We start from the raw sequence: 18,357 nt of genomic DNA, 5'->3' as shown, positions 1-18,357 counted from the left end.
GAGCTGGCTCTGCTGGCTGTCCCCTTTCTTCGGGTTTATATTCTCTTTCTAACAGTTATTAAGTTTTTATGACTTCATTGTAAAGTAACTTTATTTCCCTTGGATTGTAAAAGGTACCTTGGGCGCGATTCTCTGCTCCCCACGCCGGGTGGGAGAATTGCGGGAGGGTCGGGCGACTTACGACACGCCCCCCTGGCGCCCCCCGCGATTCTCCCACCCCCCACTCGGAAGAATCGCCGCTCGCCGTTTTTCACGCCGACCGGCGATTCTCCGATCCGGATGGGCCGAGTGGCCTGCCGTTCGCGACCGGTTCATGACGGCGGCAACCACACCTGGTCGCTGCCGTCGTGAACTTGGCGCCAAACGCTGGTTTGACGCTTGTGGGGGGCGGAGCGGGGAGTGAGCATCACGGCCGTGCTCGGGAGGGGACTGGCCCGCGATCGGTGCCCACCGATTGTCGGGCCGGCATCTCAAAGGGACGCACTCTTTCCCCTCTGCCGCCCCACAAGATCAAGCCGCCACGTCTTGCGGGGCGGTGGAGGGGAAGACAACAACCGCGCGTCATTAGGCGTGCCGGCCGCATCATTCTCAGCGCGCCGGGCCTTGACGCCAGCGACAAGGCCCAGCGGCCGAGAATAACGGAGCGCCGCTCCTAGCCCCGCGGGTGAGGGTGAATAAGGTGAGAGGAGCGGCCTCCGAAGCCGTCGTGAAACTCGGCCGAGTTCACGACGGCCTTCTCGATTTTCCACGGGAGCGGAGAATTCCGCCCCTTTAATGAAAAAATGAAATGAAAATCGCTTATTGTCACGAGTATGCTTCAATGAAGTTACTGTGAAAAGCCCCTAGTCGCGACATTCCGGCGCCTGTCCGGGGAGGCTGGTACGGGAATCGAACCGTGCTGTTGGCCGGCTTGGACTGCTTTAAAAGCCAGCGATTTAGCTGAGTGAGCTAAACCAGCCTCTGAATTTTTCTAACACGACTAAGTATTCATTTTGGGCATGGCCTCAGCCCTCAGATCTGATTACATTGTTTCCTTTGTGATGTTCAAAGTTCCTTTGTGATATTCAAAAATGCTTTGGTTTCAATAGAGGTGTGAATTTTGGTTTGGTTACTGTCATTTCTATAGTTTTATTTTCCAATTGTGTCCTCAGCTCATAATTTTGACTTTGATTTTGGCTCTAAATTATGTCTCTCACAGACATGTTGTCTCCAGTTTTCTTTAATTTACCTGATATCGGCAGAACTTCACACCTAGAATTGTCACCAAATTCAACTGAACCTCATCCTTTCCTTTTCCAGCTGCTTACTAAGATAGTTACTTTCAATGAAGGTGTGAAAAATTTAGCTTAATACAAAAATCCTGTGTGTTTCCTAAGCCTGCTTGAGAGAAAGAATCTGCATTTTATAATCCTGCACTTTGCAGCTACTATGAACCCTTCGTGGGATCTTTCCCTGTATCCTCTCATGTCTCTCTCAGACGAGATATTGCCAGACTTCCATGTTTCAAATGACACATCTTTCCATATTTTCAGTTACACCCTGCACACCCAAAGAACAAAGAAAAGTACAACACAGGAACAGGCCCTTCGGCCCTCCAAGCCTGTGCCGACCATGCTGCCTGACTAACCTACAATCTTCTACACTTCCTCGGTCCGTATCCCTCTATTCCCATCCTATTCATGTATTTTTCAAGATGCCTTTTTTTTTTCTTTTTTTTTATAAATTTAGATTACCCAATTATTTTTTCCAATTAAGGGGCAATTTCGCGTGGCCAATCCACCTACTCTGCACATTTTTGGGTTGTGGGGGCGAAACCCACACAGACACGGGGAGAATATGCAAACTCCACACGGACAGTGACCCAGAGCCGGGATCGAACCTGGGACCTCAGTGCCGTGAGGCGGTTGTGCTAACCACTAGGCCACCATGCTGCCCTTTCAAGATGCCTTTTAACGTCCCTGTTTCCACCACCTCCTCTGGCAGCGAGTTCCAGGCACCCACTATCGTCTGTGTAAAAGAACTTGCCTTGTACATCTACTCTAAACCTTGCCCCTCGCACCTTAAACCTATGCCCCCTAGTAATTGACCCCTCTACCCTGGGGAAAAGCCTCTGACTATCCACTCTGTCTATGCCCTTATAATTTTGTAGACCTCTATCAGGTCGCCCCTCAACCTCCGTAATTCCAGTGAGAACAAACCAAGTTTATTCAACCACTCCTCATAGCTAATGCCCTCCATACCAGGCAACATCCTGGTAAATCTCTTCTGCACACACGCTAATGCCTCCACATCCTTCTGGTAGTGTGGCGACCAGAATTGAACACTATACTCCAAGTGTGGTAACTAAGGTTCTATACAGCTGCAACATGACTTGCCAATTCTTATACTCAGTGCCCCGGCCAATGAAGGCAAGCATGCCGTATGTCTACTTGACTACGTTTTCCACCTGTGCTGCCCCTTTCAGTGACCTGTGGACCTGTACACCTAGGTCTCTCTGACTTTCAATACTCTTGAGGGTTCTACCATTCACTGTATATTCCCTACCTGCATTAGACCTTCCAAAATGCATGACCTCACATTTGTCCGGATTAAACTCCATCTGACATCTCTCTGCCCAAGACTCCAAACGATCTAAATCCTGCTGTACCCTCTGACAGTCCTCATCGCTATCCATGATTCCACCAACCTTTTGTGTCATCTGCAAACTTACTAATCAGACCAGTTATATTTTCCTCCAAATCATTTATATATACTACGAACAACAAAGGTCCCAGCACTGATCCCTGTGGAACATCACTAGTCACAGCCCTCCAATTAGAAAAGCACTCTTCCATTGCTACTCTCTGCCTTCTATGACCTAGCCAGTTCTGTATCCATCTTGCCAGCTCACCCCTGACCCGTGTGACTTCACCTTTTGTACCAGTCTACCATGAGGGACCTTGTCAAAGGCCTTGCTGAAGTCCATATAGACAACATCCACTGCCCTGCCTGCATCAATCATCTTTGTGACCTCTTCGAAAAACTCAAGTTAGTGAGACATGACCTCCCCTTCACAAAACCATGCTGCCTCTCACTAATACGTCCATTTGCTTCCAAATGGGAGTAGATCCTGTCTCGAAGAATTCTCTCCAGTAATTTCCCTACCATTGATGTAAGGTTCACCGGCCTGTAGTTCCCTGGATTATCCTTGCTACCCTTCTTAAACAAAAGGACAACATTGGCTATTCACCAGTCCTCCGGGACACCACCTGAAGACAGTGAGGATCCAAAGATTTTTGTCAAGGCCTCAGACATTTCCTCTCTAGCCTCCTTCAGTATTCTGGGGTAGATCCAATCTGGCCCTGGGGACTTATCTACCTTAATATTTTTCAAGACGCCTCGTCTTTCTAGATCTCAATATGACCCAGGCTATCTACACACCCTTCTCCAGACTCAACATCCACCAATTCCTTCTCTTTGGTGAATACTGATGCAAAGTATTCATTTAGTACCTCGCCCATTTATTCTGGCACCACACATAGATTCCCTTGCCTATCCTTCAGTGGGCCAACCCTTTCCCTGGCTACCCTCTTGCTTTTTATGTATGTGTAAAAAGCCTTGGGATTTTCCTTAACCCTATTTGCCAATGACTTTTTGTGACCCCTTCTAGCCCTCCTGACTCCTTGCTGAAGTTCCTTCCTACTTTCCTTATATTCCACACAGGCTTTGTCTGTTCCCAGCCTTCTAGCCCTGACAAATGTCTCCTTTTTCTTTTTGATGAGGCTTACAATATCTCTCGTTATCCAAGGTTCCCGAAATTTGCCTTATTTATCCTTCTTCCTCACAGCAACATGCTGGTCCTGAATTCCTTTCAACTGACACTTGAAAGCCTCCCACATGTCAGATGTTGATTTACCCTCAAACATCCGCCCCCGATCTAGGTTCTTCAGTTCCCGCTTATATTGTTATAATTAGCCTTCCCACAATTTAGCACATTCACCCTCGGACCACTCTTATCCTTGTCCACCTGCACTTTAAAACTTAATTATGGTCACTGTTCCTGAAATGCTCCCCTACTGAAACTTCTACCACCTGGCCGGGCTCATTCCCCAATACCAGCTCCAGTATAGCCCCTTCCCCAGTTGGACTGTCTACATATTGTTTTAAGAAGCCCTCCTGGATGCTCCTGACAAACTCTGCCCCATCTAAGCCCCTAGCACTCAGTGAGTCCCAGTCAATGGTCAGCCCAGTAGCACAAGTGGATAGCACTGTGTCTTCACAGCGCCAGGGTCCCAGGTTCGATTTCCCGCTGGGTCACTGTCTGTGCGGAGTCTGCACGTTCTCCCCGTGTCTGCGTGGGTTTCCACCGGGTGCTCCGGTTTCCTCCCCCAGTTCTAAGATGTGCAGGTTAGGTGGATTGGCCATGATAAATTGCCCTTAATGACCAAAAAGGTTAGGAGGGGTTATTGGGTTACGGGGATAGGGTGGAAGTGAGGGCTTAAGTGCGTCGATGCAGACTCAATGGGTCGAATGGCCCCCTTCTGCACTGTATGTTCTATGTACCTATATGTAACTATGTACCCAATATTGGGGAAGTTGAAGTCTCCCATCACAACAACCCTGTTGTTTTTACTCTTTTCCAAAAACTGTCTACCCATCTGCTCCTCTATCTCCCGCTGGCTGTTGGGAGGCCTGTAATAAACCCCCAACATTGTGACTGCACCCTTCTTATTCCTGATCTCTACCCATATAGCCTCACTGCCCTCTGAGGTGTCCTCCCGTAGTACAGCTGTGATATTCTCCCTAACCAGTAGCGCAACTCCGCCACCCCTTTTGCATCCCCCTCTATCCCGCCTTAAACATCTAAATCCTGGAAGGTTTAGCTGCCAATCCTGTCCTTCCCTCAACCAGGTCTCTGTAATGGCAACAACATCATAGTTCCAAGTACCAATCCAAGCTCTTAAATTCATCTGCCTTACCCGTAATACTTCTTGCATTAAAACATATGCACTTCAGGCCACCAGACCCGCTGTTTTCAGCAACATCTCCCTGTCTGCTCTGCCTCAGAGTCATACTGGCCCTATTCCCCAGTTCTCCCTCAATGCGTTCACCTTCTGACCTATTGCTGCGGTACCCACCCCCCTGCCATACTAGTTTAAACCCTCCCGTGTGACACTAGCAAACCTCACGGCCAGGATATTTATGCCTCTCCAGTTTAGATGCAACCCATCCTTCTTATACAGGTCACACTGCCCCGGAAGACTACTGCCCAGTAGTCCAGATAACGGAAACCCTACCTCCTACACCAGTTGTTTAGCCACGTGTTTAGCTGCTCTATCTTCCTATTTCTAGCCTCACTGGCACGTGGCACAGGGAGTAATCCTAACTTTACAACCCTAGAGGTCCTGTCTTTTAACTTTCTGCCTAACTCCCTGAACTCCTGCTGCAGGACCTCATGCCCCTTCCTGCCTATGCCGTTAGTACCAATATGTACAACGACCTCTGCCTGTTTGCCCTCCCCCTTCAGGATGCCCGCTATCCGTTCGGAAACATCCTGGACCCTGGCACCAGGGAGGCAACATACCATCCTGGAGTTTCTTTCATGTCCACAGAAGCGCCTATCTGTGCCCTTGACTATAGAATCCCGTATGCCTATTGCTGTTCTGCACTTTGACCCTCCTTTCTGAACATCAGAGCCAGTGGTGGGGCCACTGCTCTGGCTGCATGCTGTTTTCCCTGATAGGCTATTCCCCCCCGACAGTATCCAAAGGGGTATACCTGTTCGAGAGGGGGACAACCACAGGGGATTCCTGCACTGACTGCCTGCCTTTTCTGGTGGTCACCCATTTCTCTGCCTGCACCTTGGGTGTTACCAGATTTATATAACTGCTATCTATGACGATTTCTGCCACCTGCATGCTCCTCAGTGCATCCAACTGCTGCTCCAACCGAACCATGTGGTCTGTGAGGAGCTCCAGTTGGGGGCACTTTCTGCAGATGAAGCCATCCAGGACGCTGGAAGCCTCCCGGACCTGCCACATCTCTCAGTCCGAGCACTGCACCCCTCTAATTGACATTGCGTCAATTAATCAGTAAATTAAATTTTAAAAATGTTTTTAAAGTTACTGTTAACTATAAGTTTCCTAGCACTAGATTTCTACTGTAAATGTGAAAGGTAAATACAGTACTCTCCGATCTCTGGCTTAGATACCCCTCTTAATTATAATTAACTAATAAGTGTTAATGTTTAATTAGTTTAACAATGCTTAATTTTTAAATTTGGTGTTAATGCAGTTGATTTAAATTGCTTTATTCCTAAGATATCCATAACTTCTTTGAATAACTTTGAAGAAAAATTTGATCCTTGATCCGATTGAGTTTCTGTGGGCAGTCCATATCTAGTAAAGAATTTAAGTAACTCCTCCACAATCCCTTTAGCTGTAATATTACGTACTGGAATGGCCTCTGGAAACCTAGTAGACACATCCATTATAGTCAAAAGATATTGATTCCCACTTTATTTTTTAGGAAGCGGTCCTACACAATCGATTAGGACCCTCGTAAAAGGTTCCTCAAATGCTGGAATGGTTATTAAGGGCGCTGGTTTTATCACTGTTTGAGGTTTCCCTATCACTTGACATGTGTGACATGATTGACAAAATTTAACTACATCTTTATGTAGTCCAGGCCAATAAGAATGTTTCTGGATTTTAGCTTGAGTTTTCCTTATTCCCAAATGTCCTCCCACTGGTACCTCATGTGCAACTCGGCAGCACGGCTGAAACTGATGTCGGAAACCAATCTTTGATTTATGAACTAATTCATAATCATCTGCCATTTCTGCTGCTAACCTCGCAGTTTTGACCCTCTGTTCTTCCACATGAGTTCTCACTACATCAGGAATTGAATTTTTAAACTCCTCCAAAAGTATAATTTCTCTGAGAGCTTCATACGTTTGATCTATTTTCAAAGCCCTTATCCACCTATCAAAATTACTCTGTTCGAGCCTTTCAAACTCCATGTATGTTTGACCAAATTCTTTCCTTAAATTTCTAAACCTTTGTCTGTAAGCTTCAGGCACTAGCTCAAATGCACTTAAGATGGATTTCTTCACCTTCTCATAAGTTCCAGATACCTCCTCCGGTAGTGATGAAAACACTTCACAAGCTCTACCTACCAGCTTTGTTTGAATCAGTAACACCCACATGACCTGTGGCCATGACACTGTTTAGCTACCTTCTCAAATGAAATGAAAAAGGCTTCCACTTCCTTCTCGTCAAACTTTAGCAATGCTTGGACATATTTAAATAGATTCCCACCAAGCCTTTGACTATGACGCTCTTTCTCACAATCCCTATCACTATCATCCAACTGTACGTTTCCCTTTATGTCTGCCAATTTTAACTGATTTTTATGTTTCATGGCCATTTTCTGAAGTTCAAACTCCCTCGCTTTATCTTTTTCCCTGATCTGTATCTCCCTTTCTTTTTCTTTTTGTTCTCCTACTTCTATTCTTTCCTTTCTCCTTTCTTCTCTCTCCTTTTCTTTTTCCTCTCTCTCTCTCTCTCTCGTATTCAAGCCCCTTTAATTCATTCTAATGCTCCATTTGTTTAATTTGCAACTGAATTTTTGCTATTTCCAATGAGTCAGACTCTATCTCAGGCCACTTTAAATGCTTAACCACCGCCATAATTACCTCATCTTTTCGCATTTTGTCAGGTAATGTTAACTGCAATGTTTTTTGCCAAATCTAACAGTCTGCGTTTCGTCTCTATCCAAAAGGTACAGTGTGTGACATTCTCCACCCCCAAAAACTTCTGAACCTCTGAAAGAGCCATTGTTCACAATACTCTCCCCACTTAAACTAAAATACCACACCGGAAAAGCAACAATCCTTCACTGTCTTTAAGTTCACAAAAGCCAATCCAATAGATAGACTTTTATCCCAGACGAGCCCCCAATTGTTATGGGAGCGGCGTTTTCAGAACCCCAAAATGTATCATGGAGTTCAACCAACCTCTCCCTTTAATGTATTGTTCCTTTTGAAGCACATGGCTTGGTCTCCAGGTTTGGTAGTACAATTATGGACACGTGGGTTTTTAAACACAAAACAATGTCTATTCCATGAATTCAACTGAACCTTTTTAAATAAACATTGGATCCCTTAACACCCCTTACTTCAAAGATAACCCCAAAAATAATACAACACTAAATAATCCCTCAAAATGTTCCTTCAAACCTCCAAAAGACTTAACACCTTTAAACAGAAACACATCAGGGGCTGATTTAGCTCACTGGGCTAAATCGCTGGCTTTTAAATCAGGCCAGCAGCACGGTTCGATTCCCGTATCAGCCTCCCCAGACAGGCGCCGGAATGTGGCGACTAGGGGCTTTTCACAATAACTTCATTGAAGCCTACTCGTGACAGTAAGCGATTTTCAATTTTCAATCAGGTTAAAGACATTACTATTATGAGTTTAAATCACCCAAATGATTCAGAGATAGTCTTTTATGGCAGAGATCACCTCAGATCCAGCTTACTGCAAACAAACACACCCAAGCTCTTTTCCTCAAAACTGAAAACTAAACACCCAAAAAGCAGAAGTGATCTCAGCTCAGCTCCCTCCTCTGACATCACTTCAGTAATATGAGCTGCTCCATTTCTTAAAGGTGCACTGCTTAAACATCCATTTCTTAAAGGTACTCTCACATGAAAGAGATCATAAGCAAAGTGTCTACCATCTCTGCAGGCACCTTTTTACAACCTGAGGCTATAGGCCCTTGGATCCAGGAGATTTGTTGGCTTTTTATTCAGTTGATTTATCCAGCACTTTTTCTTTACCGATATTAATTATAGTACTTTGAGATCCTCAATCTCATTAGCCTCTTGATCCTGGCTATGTTTTGGCATTCTTTTTATGTTCCATTGTAAAGACCGATACAAAATATTTCTTTATCATGAGGGTTATCTGCAGTTTTATCATCTAAGTGATCAGGTCTTCAAGTCTACCAGCATTACCAAGTCTTTTTCTTTTTGTTCCTCCACCAGATCCAACAGAGAATGTGGAAATTCTGTTCCAGCCGAGTGTTTTGAAGGAAACGGACAATATGAAATTGGAGTGCAGATCTGATGGATCATCAACTGTTGATTACACCTTTTACAGAGTGCTGGTGAGGAACTTTTCTGTTGACAGTATTACATCTGTAATTCTTTAATCAAGAAGTGCTTGTGCCTGATGAATCAGCCAGTTTATAATAATTCAACTATCTCAAATTTCTTGAGCTACTGCAAATATTGTTCCACTTGCAGTTACTTGTAAAGTAAAACACAAAAGGTCCATTCTGCTGGGGACAGAGTGGGTTAACTAATCTCAATATATCTGAGAATTCAAAAGTTAAGATTTGTAAAATCCAATTAAAAATACATCTTCAGCTATTTTTTTTTATTATTGTATCAGAATTAAAAAGCCAGAGCTCATTGTATGGACAGGGGCAAACCCCTAATCCAGCTCCTCGCCTGCTCCAAAAACCAATTCAACTGAATCTAATTCATGATCCCCCCAAGAGAGACAATTCAAATCCAGGCATTAACAAGCACGGGTCAATTCTCTGCTGGTTTGTAATAGGGGTGGAGTCAGAGTTCTCTACCAGATGTCATTTTGTCACCACCCTTCTTTTGTTTAAACAAGAAACATGATCATGGACATATTTTATGTACCCATCAGTCCTTTACACTTATTTCGGCAATCTCAGAATTAATACATCCGCATTGTGTCAGGGAAGTTGTAACCCTGGACTAATCCAACACCGGATTGGTCATATGTATGTAAACTGTCATGTGTATTTCAACTATCCAAACTTCCAATGAACACCATAAAACTAACATTTTCTTAATCTTACATACGTAATTTTGTACCCTGATTAAAATTCCTCGTGTATCAAAATTACCCTAGAAATGTCAAGTTCGAGTACTTCATATGGGTCCATTTTTGTCCAATGTGCGCAGGTGGGTTTCCTGACACAGTATGTAGATAGGCCAACAAGAGATGAGGCCACATTGGATTTGGTACTGGGTAATGAACCAGGACAGGTGTTAGATTTGGAGGTAGGTGAGCACTTTGGTGATAGTGACCACAATTCGATTACGTTTACTTTAGTGATGGAAAGGGATAGGTATACACCACAGGGCAAGAGTTATATCTGGGGGAAAGGCAATTATGATGCGATGAGGCAAGACTTAGGATGCATAGGATGGGGAAGGAAACTGCAGGGGATGGGCACAATTGAAATGTGGAGCTTGTTCAAGAAACAGCTACTGTGTGTCCTTGATAAGTATGTACCTGTCAGGCAGGGAGGAAGTGTTCGAGTGAGGGAACCATGGTTTACTAAAGTAGTTGAATCACTTGTCAAGAGGAAGAAGGAGGCTTATGTAAAGATGAGACGTTAAGGTTCAGTTAGGGCACTCAAGAATTACACGTTAGCTAGGAAGGACCTAAAGAGAGAGCTAAGAAGAGCCTGGAGGGGACATGAGAAGTCTTTGGCAGGTAGGTTCAAGGATAACCCTAAAGCTTTCTATAGGTATGTCAGGAATAAAAGAATGACTAGGGTAAGAGTAGGACCAGTCAAGGACAGTAGTGGGAAGTTGTGCGTGCAGTCCGAGGAGATAGGAGAGGTGCTAAATTAGTATTTTTCGTCTGTATTCACACAGGAAAAAGACAATGTTATCAAGGAGAATACTGAGATACAGGCGACTAGACTAGAAGGGCTTGAGGTTCATAAGGAGGAGGTGTTAGCAATTCTGGAAAGTGTGAAAATAGATAAGTCCCCTGGGCTGGATGGGATTTATCCTAGGGTTCTCTGGGAAGCTAGGGAGGAGATTACTGAGCCTTTGGCTTTGATCTTTATGTCGTCATTGTCTACAGGAATAGTGCCAGAAGACTGGAGGATAGCAAATGTTTTCAAGAAGGGAAGTAGAGACAAGCCCAGTAACTATAGACCAGTGAGCCTTACTTCTGCTGTGGGCAAAGTCTTGGAAAGGTTTATAAGAGATAGGATTTATAATCATCTAGAAAGGAATAATTTGATTAGGGATAGTCAACACGGTTTTGTGAAGGGTAGGTCGTGCCTCACAAACCTTATTGCGTTCTTTGAGAAGTTGACCAAACAGGTGGACGAGGGTAAAGCAGTTGATGTGGTGTATATGGGTTTCAGTAAAGCGTTTGATAAGGTTCCCCACGGTAGGCTATTGCAGAAACTACAGAGGCATGGGATTCAGGGTGATTTAGCAGTTTAGATCAGAAATTGGCTAGCTGTAAGAAGACAGAGAGTGGTGGTTGATGGGAAATGTTCAGCCTGGAGTTCAGTTACTAGTGCTGTACCACAAGGATCTATTTTGGGGTCACTACTATTTGTCATTTTTATAAATGACCTGGAGGAGGGCACAGAAGGATGGGTGAGTAAATTTGCAGATGACACTAAAGTCGGTGGAGTTGTGGACAATGCGGAAGGATGTTGCAGGTTACAGAGGCACATAGATAAGCTGCAGAGCTGGGCTGAGAGATGGCAAATGGAGTTTAATGCAGAAAAGTGTGAGGTGATTCATGTTGGAAGGAGTAACAGGATTAGGAGTACTGGGCTAATGGTAAGATTCTTGGTAGTGTGGATGAGCAGAGATCTCGGTGTCCAGGTACATAGATCCCTGAAAGTTGCCACCCAGGTTGAGAGGGTTGTTAAGAAGGCGTACGGTGTGTTAGCTTTTATTGGTAGAGGGATTGAGTTTCGGAGCCATGAGGTCATGTTGTAGTTGTACAAAACTCTGGTGCGGCCGCATTTGGAGTATTGCGTGCAGTTCTGGTCGCCGCATTATAGGATGTGGAAGCATTGGAAAGGGTGCAGAGGACATTTACCAGCATGTTGGCTGGTATGGAGGGAAGATCTTATGAGGAAAGGCTGAGGGACTTGAGGCTGTTTTCGTTAGAGAGAAGAAGGTTAAGAGGTGACTTAATAGAGGCATACAAGATGATCAGAGGATTAGATAGGGTGGACAGCGAGATCCTTTTTCCTCGGATGGTGATATCCAGCACGAGGGGACATAGCTTTAAATTGAGGGGAGATAGATATAGGACAGATGTCAGATGTAGGTTGTTTACTCAGAGAGTAGTAAGGGCGTGGAATGCCCTGCCTGCAACAGTAGTGGACTTGCCAACATTAACGGCATTTAAATGGTCATTTGATAAACATATGGATGATAATGGAATAGTGTAGATGGGCTTTAGATTGGTTTCACAGGTCAGCGCAACATCGAGGGCCGAAGAGCCTGTACTGCGCTGTAATGTTCTATCATTACCTTAGAAAAGAAAAATTTGTTAATTACACTCAAACTATGATCTTTAAATCACAATGTCAGACGACAAACAAATATCACCACACTCACAAAGGAAACCTAGCACATCAGTGCTTTAACCAAAATAAGTTTGATAAAAATCCTTGTGGTTCCTATTCTAAAATTCCAAATTATAAACTCAAGGTTACTTCTCAGAAAATAAATCTTAGCAGAGATATATGAATATTCACAAACCAAACACACATTCTCACAGCTCGCAAATATCATCGTAAATTGTTAGCCCCCTCTCCTGGCTACAGATTCTCAAAGAGACAGCAGTTTCACAATCGCTTAATTAAAATACTGAACAAAATCTTACATTCTCCTTCGTCATAAAACTTTATCTGTTTTATTCCATTTAAGTCAATTTCCACTGATTTGATTTTACAGGCATTAGCTATTCTTAGAGACATATATTTTTTGTTTACAGATGACGGGCAGCACGGTAGCATTGTGGATAGCACAATTGCTTCACAGCTCCAGGGTCCCAGGTTCGATTCCGGCTTGGGTCACTGTCTGTGCGGAGTCTGCACATCCTCCCCGTGTGTGCGTGGGTTTCCTCCGGGTACTCCGGTTTCCTCCCACAGTCCAAAGATATGCAGGTTAGGTGGATTGGCCATGATAAATTGCCCTTGGTGTCCAAAATTGCCCTTAGTGTTGGGTGGGGTTACTGGGTTATGGGGATAAGGTGCAGGTGTTGACCTTGGGTAGGGTGCTCTTTCCAAGAGCCGGTGCAGACTCGATGGGCCGAATGGCCTCCTTCTGCTCTGTAAATTCTATGATATCTGCTTGCTGAAAGGGTTAAATTTTGTACAGAACCTAAGGGGGTGGAGAATGGGTAGAAAACTTGGAATGATGCCATGTGCGTCTTTTAAGTGATCTCAAACTTTATTTATTCTTTCCTTTAACGTTACTCAAATTTCTTTATTGTTCTTTTAACTGATTTCAAGTTTCAATATTCGCTAATTAACCAGTGTTGAAAAGAGATCTTACCAGTTTTTTTAAAACTCAAATTAATTGAATTACTGTCGTGTTTATCTGGACGTCTTGAATAGTTTAATCTCAAACTGAAATCCAATATCGCGGATTTGAAACGATCTGAAGTTCTTCTAGACAAGAATCCATTGTTAAGTTTCCAACCTTAATGTTGTATTTACTATACTCTTTACCCTACATTCGTTAGCCATAATTGTAACAGTTTCCTGTGATTCTTTTGCCGGTTTGCACAATCTGCACTGCCGCTATCTTTTCTTGCTTTGCTTCTGTGCTTAAAATTATTTGGTGTGAATGTGGGAGAGCGAGAGCACAATTCCTTTAAAATAGCCTGTTTTTCAAACGGTGTGAAGGCTTTGTATCTGTCATTTACATTATTAGCGGAACGCTGCACGAGGTGCACTTAATTTCTGTCATTTTATCTTCTAACTGGTGAACTAAGATGACTCCTGTCTAAATTTTTTTATTGCCATATCTCGTTTTTGTTTATCCCACCAGTTTCTTTGTTCTACGGGGGCTGCGTCGGGATCCCACCCAACTCTGATCATTGTTTTTTTTGTACTCTTATCCGTACGCCAGACTCCTGGATCCCCAGGGACCCCAGAAAAGTGGCCTTGTGCCTCTCTTTTCCATGATGTGTTAACCGTGTCATCTCTATCACCCGCTTATCTGGTGTGCCTAGGCGATTGAGGCTTTTACCTTTCATCCAGTTCAGTAGGGTGGTGGTCCTGGCTTGGCAATGTCACCGTAAGTTCCGCGACCGTTAACACTCAACAGTCTGTGCGTCTCGGATTCCCAACTAACTCTGGCCTTCAGGTGAGAGCTCAATTGCCCCCTTAATTCAGGCTCAGCCTGGTCCTCGAGCAGCCAATTAGTACTGAAGTAAATGGTATAGTGGACCAACAAAACTACTGACTTGGCCTTGATACCAGATTCGTTGGATGTTGCTTTGCCGTCCGTCCGTCTTGCTGTGTGACTCTAATTCAAGCGGTCAAAGGTTTGACTACTCGCCTTGTCCACCGGCTCGATCAGTGTTCGGCTCAGCAACAGCCTGCCGACTACGCCAATTGTTAGAGGTGAAAATATTCACACGAAGGCCTGAGGACGAGTAAAGAAGCAGTTTATTGTATCAGAATTCTGGGAGAAAAGCCTGAGGCTCTGCAACCTTCTGGACTGCACTCTTTCTCACTTGAGCTAAGGCTTACACAGTTTAATATACAGATTCATGGGGAGGAATTAGTTCTATTCTCATTTACATATAATCAATTAACTATATTCGCGTCACAATTCATTACATGCAGTCAATCAATTTTCTTAGCATCCCAGTTATCACATATATCGGGAGTCTCGCATGGTGTGTTGCCTGCCCGGTGCCAGGGTGCGGGACATCTCTGACCGGCTTGAAAGGATATTGGAGCGGGAGGGGGAGGATCCAGTTGTTGTGGTTCACGTTGGGACTAACAACATAGGTAAAGCTAGGGTGGAGGACCTGTTCGGGGACTATCAAGCACTAGGAAGAAAGTTGAAATACAGGTCCTCAAGGGTCATAATCTCCGGATTACTGCCCGAGCCACGTGCCAATTGGCATAGGGACAAGAAAATTAGGGAAGTAAACACGTGGCTAAGGGATTGGTGTGGGAAAGAGGGATTCCACTTCATGGGACATTGGCATCAGTTTTGGAACGGGGGGGATCTGTACCGTTGGGACGGTCTCCACCTGAACCGATCTGGAACCAGTGTTCTAGCGAAGAGGATAAATAGGGTGGTCAGTAGGACTTTAAACTTCTGAGTTGGGGGGAAGGGAAAGTGAAAGCGACAGGGAGCATGGAGTTAAATGGCATGATACGCAGGAGGATAACATGTAGGCAGGTGGATTTAAGCTTGAGGCAGACTAGGAATTCAACAAAAAGGAAGGATAACTTTGGACATCTTAGGACTTCCAATATCTGTAATGATAAGAAAGTTAGCATTAAGGCACTTTACCTGAATGCTCGTAGCATTTGTAACAAAGTAGACGAACTAATGGCACAGATCATCGTGAATGATTATGATGTGGTAGGCATCACAGAGACGTGGCTGCAGGGGGTTCAGGACCGGCAGTTAAACATCCAAGGATATGCAACCTATCGAAAAGACAGGGAGGTGGGCCGAGGGGGTGGGGTTGCCTTGTTAGTTAAGAACAAAATTCAATCTATGGCATGAAACGACATAGGGTCGGATGATGTGGAGTCTGTGTGGGTAGAATTGAGGAACCACAAAGGCAAAAAAACCATAATGGGAGTTATGTACAGACCTCCTAACAGTGGTCAGGACCAGGGGCGCAACATGTACCGGGAAATAGAAAAGGCATGTCAGAAAGGCAAGGTCACGGTGATCATGGGGGACTTCAATATGCAGGTGGATTGGGTAAATAACGTAGCCAGTGGATCCAAAGAAAAGGAATTCATGGAATGCTTACAAGATGGCTTTTTGGAACAGCTTGTCATGGAGCCCACAAGGGAGCAGGCTATTCTGGACCTAGTGCTATGTAATGAACCAGACTTTATAAAAGATCTTAAAGTAAGGGAACACTTAGGAAGCAGTGATCATAATATGGTTGAGTTCAGTCTGCAGTTTGAAAGAGAGAAAGCAAAATCGGATGTAATGGTGTTACAGTTAAATAAAGGTAATTACGAGGGCATGAGAGAGGAACTGGCGAAAATCGACTGGAAGCAGACCCTAGTGGGGAAGACAGCAGAGCAAAAATGGCAGGAGTTTGTATGCATAATTGAGGACACTGTACAGAGGTTCATCCCCAAGAAAAGAAAGATTATCCGGGGAGGGATTAGACAGCCATGGCTGACAAAGGAGGTCAGGAAATGTATCAAAGAAAAAGAGAGATCCTATAAAGTGGCCAAAAGCACTGGGAAATCAGAAGATTGGGAAGGCTACAAAAACAAACAGAGGTTAACAAAAAGACAAATAAGGAAGGAGAGGATCAAATATGAAGGCAGGCTAGCCAGTAATATAAGAAATGATAGTAAAAGTTTCTTTCAATACATAAGAAACAAACGACAGGCCAAAGTAGACATTGGGCCAATTCAAACTGATTCCGGAAGGCTAGTGATGGGAGACGAGGAAATGGCTGGAGAACTTAATAAGTACTTTGCGTCTGTCTTCACAGTGGAAGACATGAGTAATATCCCAAAAATTATAGAGGGTCAGGGGGCTGAGTTGAGTATGGTTGCCATTACAAAAGAGATGGTGCTAAAAAAGCTAAAAGGTCTTAAAATTGACAAATCTCCTGGCCCCGATGGGCTACACCCTAGAGTTCTGAGGGAGGTGGCTGAAGAAATAGCGGAAGCGTTGGTTGAGATCTTTCAAAAATCACTGGAGTCAGGGAAAGTCCCGAACGATTGGAAGATCACTGTTGTAACCCCCTTGTTCAAGAAAGGATCAAGACAAAAGATGGAACATTATAGGCCAATTAGCCTAACCTCGGTTGTTGGTAAAATTCTAGAATCGATCGTTAAGGATGAGATTTCTAAATTCTTGGAAGAGCAGGGTCGGATTAGAACAAGTCAACATGGATTTAGTAAGGGGAGGTCGTGCCTGACGAACCTGTTAGAATTCTTTGAGGAGGTGACAAGTAGGTTAGATCAGGGAAACCCAGTGGATGTGGTCTATCTGGATTTCCAAAAGGCCTTTGATAAGGTGCCACACAGGAGGCTGCTGAGTAAGGTGAGGGCCCATGGTGTTCGAGGTGAGCTACTGGCATGGGTTGAGGATTGGCTGTCTGACAGAAGGCAGAGAGTTGGGATAAAAGGTTCTTTTTCGGAATGGCAGCCGGTGACCAGCGGTGTCCCACAGGGTTCAGTGTTGGGGCCGCAGCTGTTCACCATATATATTAATGATCTGGATGAAGGGACTGGGGGCATTCTAGCGAAGTTTGCCGATGATACAAAGTTAGGTGGTCAGGCAGGTAGTGCTGAGGAAGTGGGGAGGCTGCAGAAGGATCTAGACAGTTTGGGAGAGTGGTGCAGGAAATGGCTGATGCAATTCAACGTGAGAAAATGTGAGGTCTTGCACTTTGGAAAAAAGAATCCAAGCATAGACTACTTTCTAAATGGTGAGAAAATTCATAATGCCAAAGTACAAAGGGATCTGGGGGTGCTAGTCGAGGATTCCCTAAAGGTAAACATGCAGGTTGAATCTGTGATTAAGAAAGCGAATGCAATGTTGTCATTTATCTCAAGAGGGTTGGAATATAAAAGCAGCGATGTGCTACTGAGCCTTTATAAGGCTCTGGTTAGGCCCCATTTGGAGTACTGTGTCCAGTTTTGGGCCCCACATCTCAGGAAGGACATACTGGCACTGGAGCGTGTCCAGCAGAGATTCACATGGATGATCCCTGGAATGGCGGGTCTAACATATGATGAACGGCTGAGGATCCTGAGATTGTATTCATTGGAGTTTAGAAGGTTAAGGAGAGATCTAATAGAAACTTACAAGATAATACATGGCTTAGAAAGGGTGGACGCAAAGAAACTGTTTCCGTTAGGCGAGGAGACGAGGACCCGTGGGCACAGCCTTAGAATTAGAGGGGGTAAATTCAGAACAGAAATGCGGAGACATTTCTTCAGCCAGAGAGTGGTGGGCCTGTGGAATTCATTGCCGCGGAGTGCAGTGGAGGCCGGGACGCTAAATGGCTTCAAGGCAGAGATCGATAAATTCTTGATGTCGCGAGGAATTAAGGGCTACGGGGAGAATGCTGGTAGGTGGAGTTAAATGCCCATCAGCCATGATTGAATGGCGGAGTGGACTCGATGGGTCGAATGGCCTTACTTCCACTCCTATGTCTTATGGTCTTATATATGGTTAAAGTGGGTGTTACCCACCCCTAACTTCATACAGAAATCATTCAAAACTAACACAAGGATATGTCCTGTCTACAGCTGGGGACCTTGATCTATTATGGATACATTGCATTCCTTGTTCTGGAAAGCTGTTGAGATACTCCCTAT

At 44.5% G+C, this 18,357-nt stretch overlaps 1 protein-coding gene across 5 annotated transcripts in view; it reads left to right on the top strand.

Moving 5' to 3' along the window:
- LOC119953875 (cell surface glycoprotein MUC18-like) overlaps positions 1-18,357 on the top strand; it is a 251,544-nt gene that overhangs the window by 156,885 nt on the left and 76,302 nt on the right. For all 5 annotated transcript variants that reach the window (XM_038778486.1, XM_038778485.1, XM_038778484.1 and 2 more), the window contains exon 7: positions 9,029-9,150. In XM_038778486.1, the coding sequence (XP_038634414.1) occupies positions 9,029-9,150 (122 nt within the window). The remainder of the gene's footprint in view (positions 1-9,028; positions 9,151-18,357) is intronic.

This window comes from Scyliorhinus canicula, chromosome 19 (genome assembly GCF_902713615.1).
Source record: "Scyliorhinus canicula chromosome 19, sScyCan1.1, whole genome shotgun sequence".
NCBI classification, from domain to species: Eukaryota; Metazoa; Chordata; class Chondrichthyes; order Carcharhiniformes; family Scyliorhinidae; genus Scyliorhinus; species Scyliorhinus canicula.
Note: the sequence above shows the minus strand (reverse complement) of the source record. Positions and strands in the feature narration are given on the sequence as shown.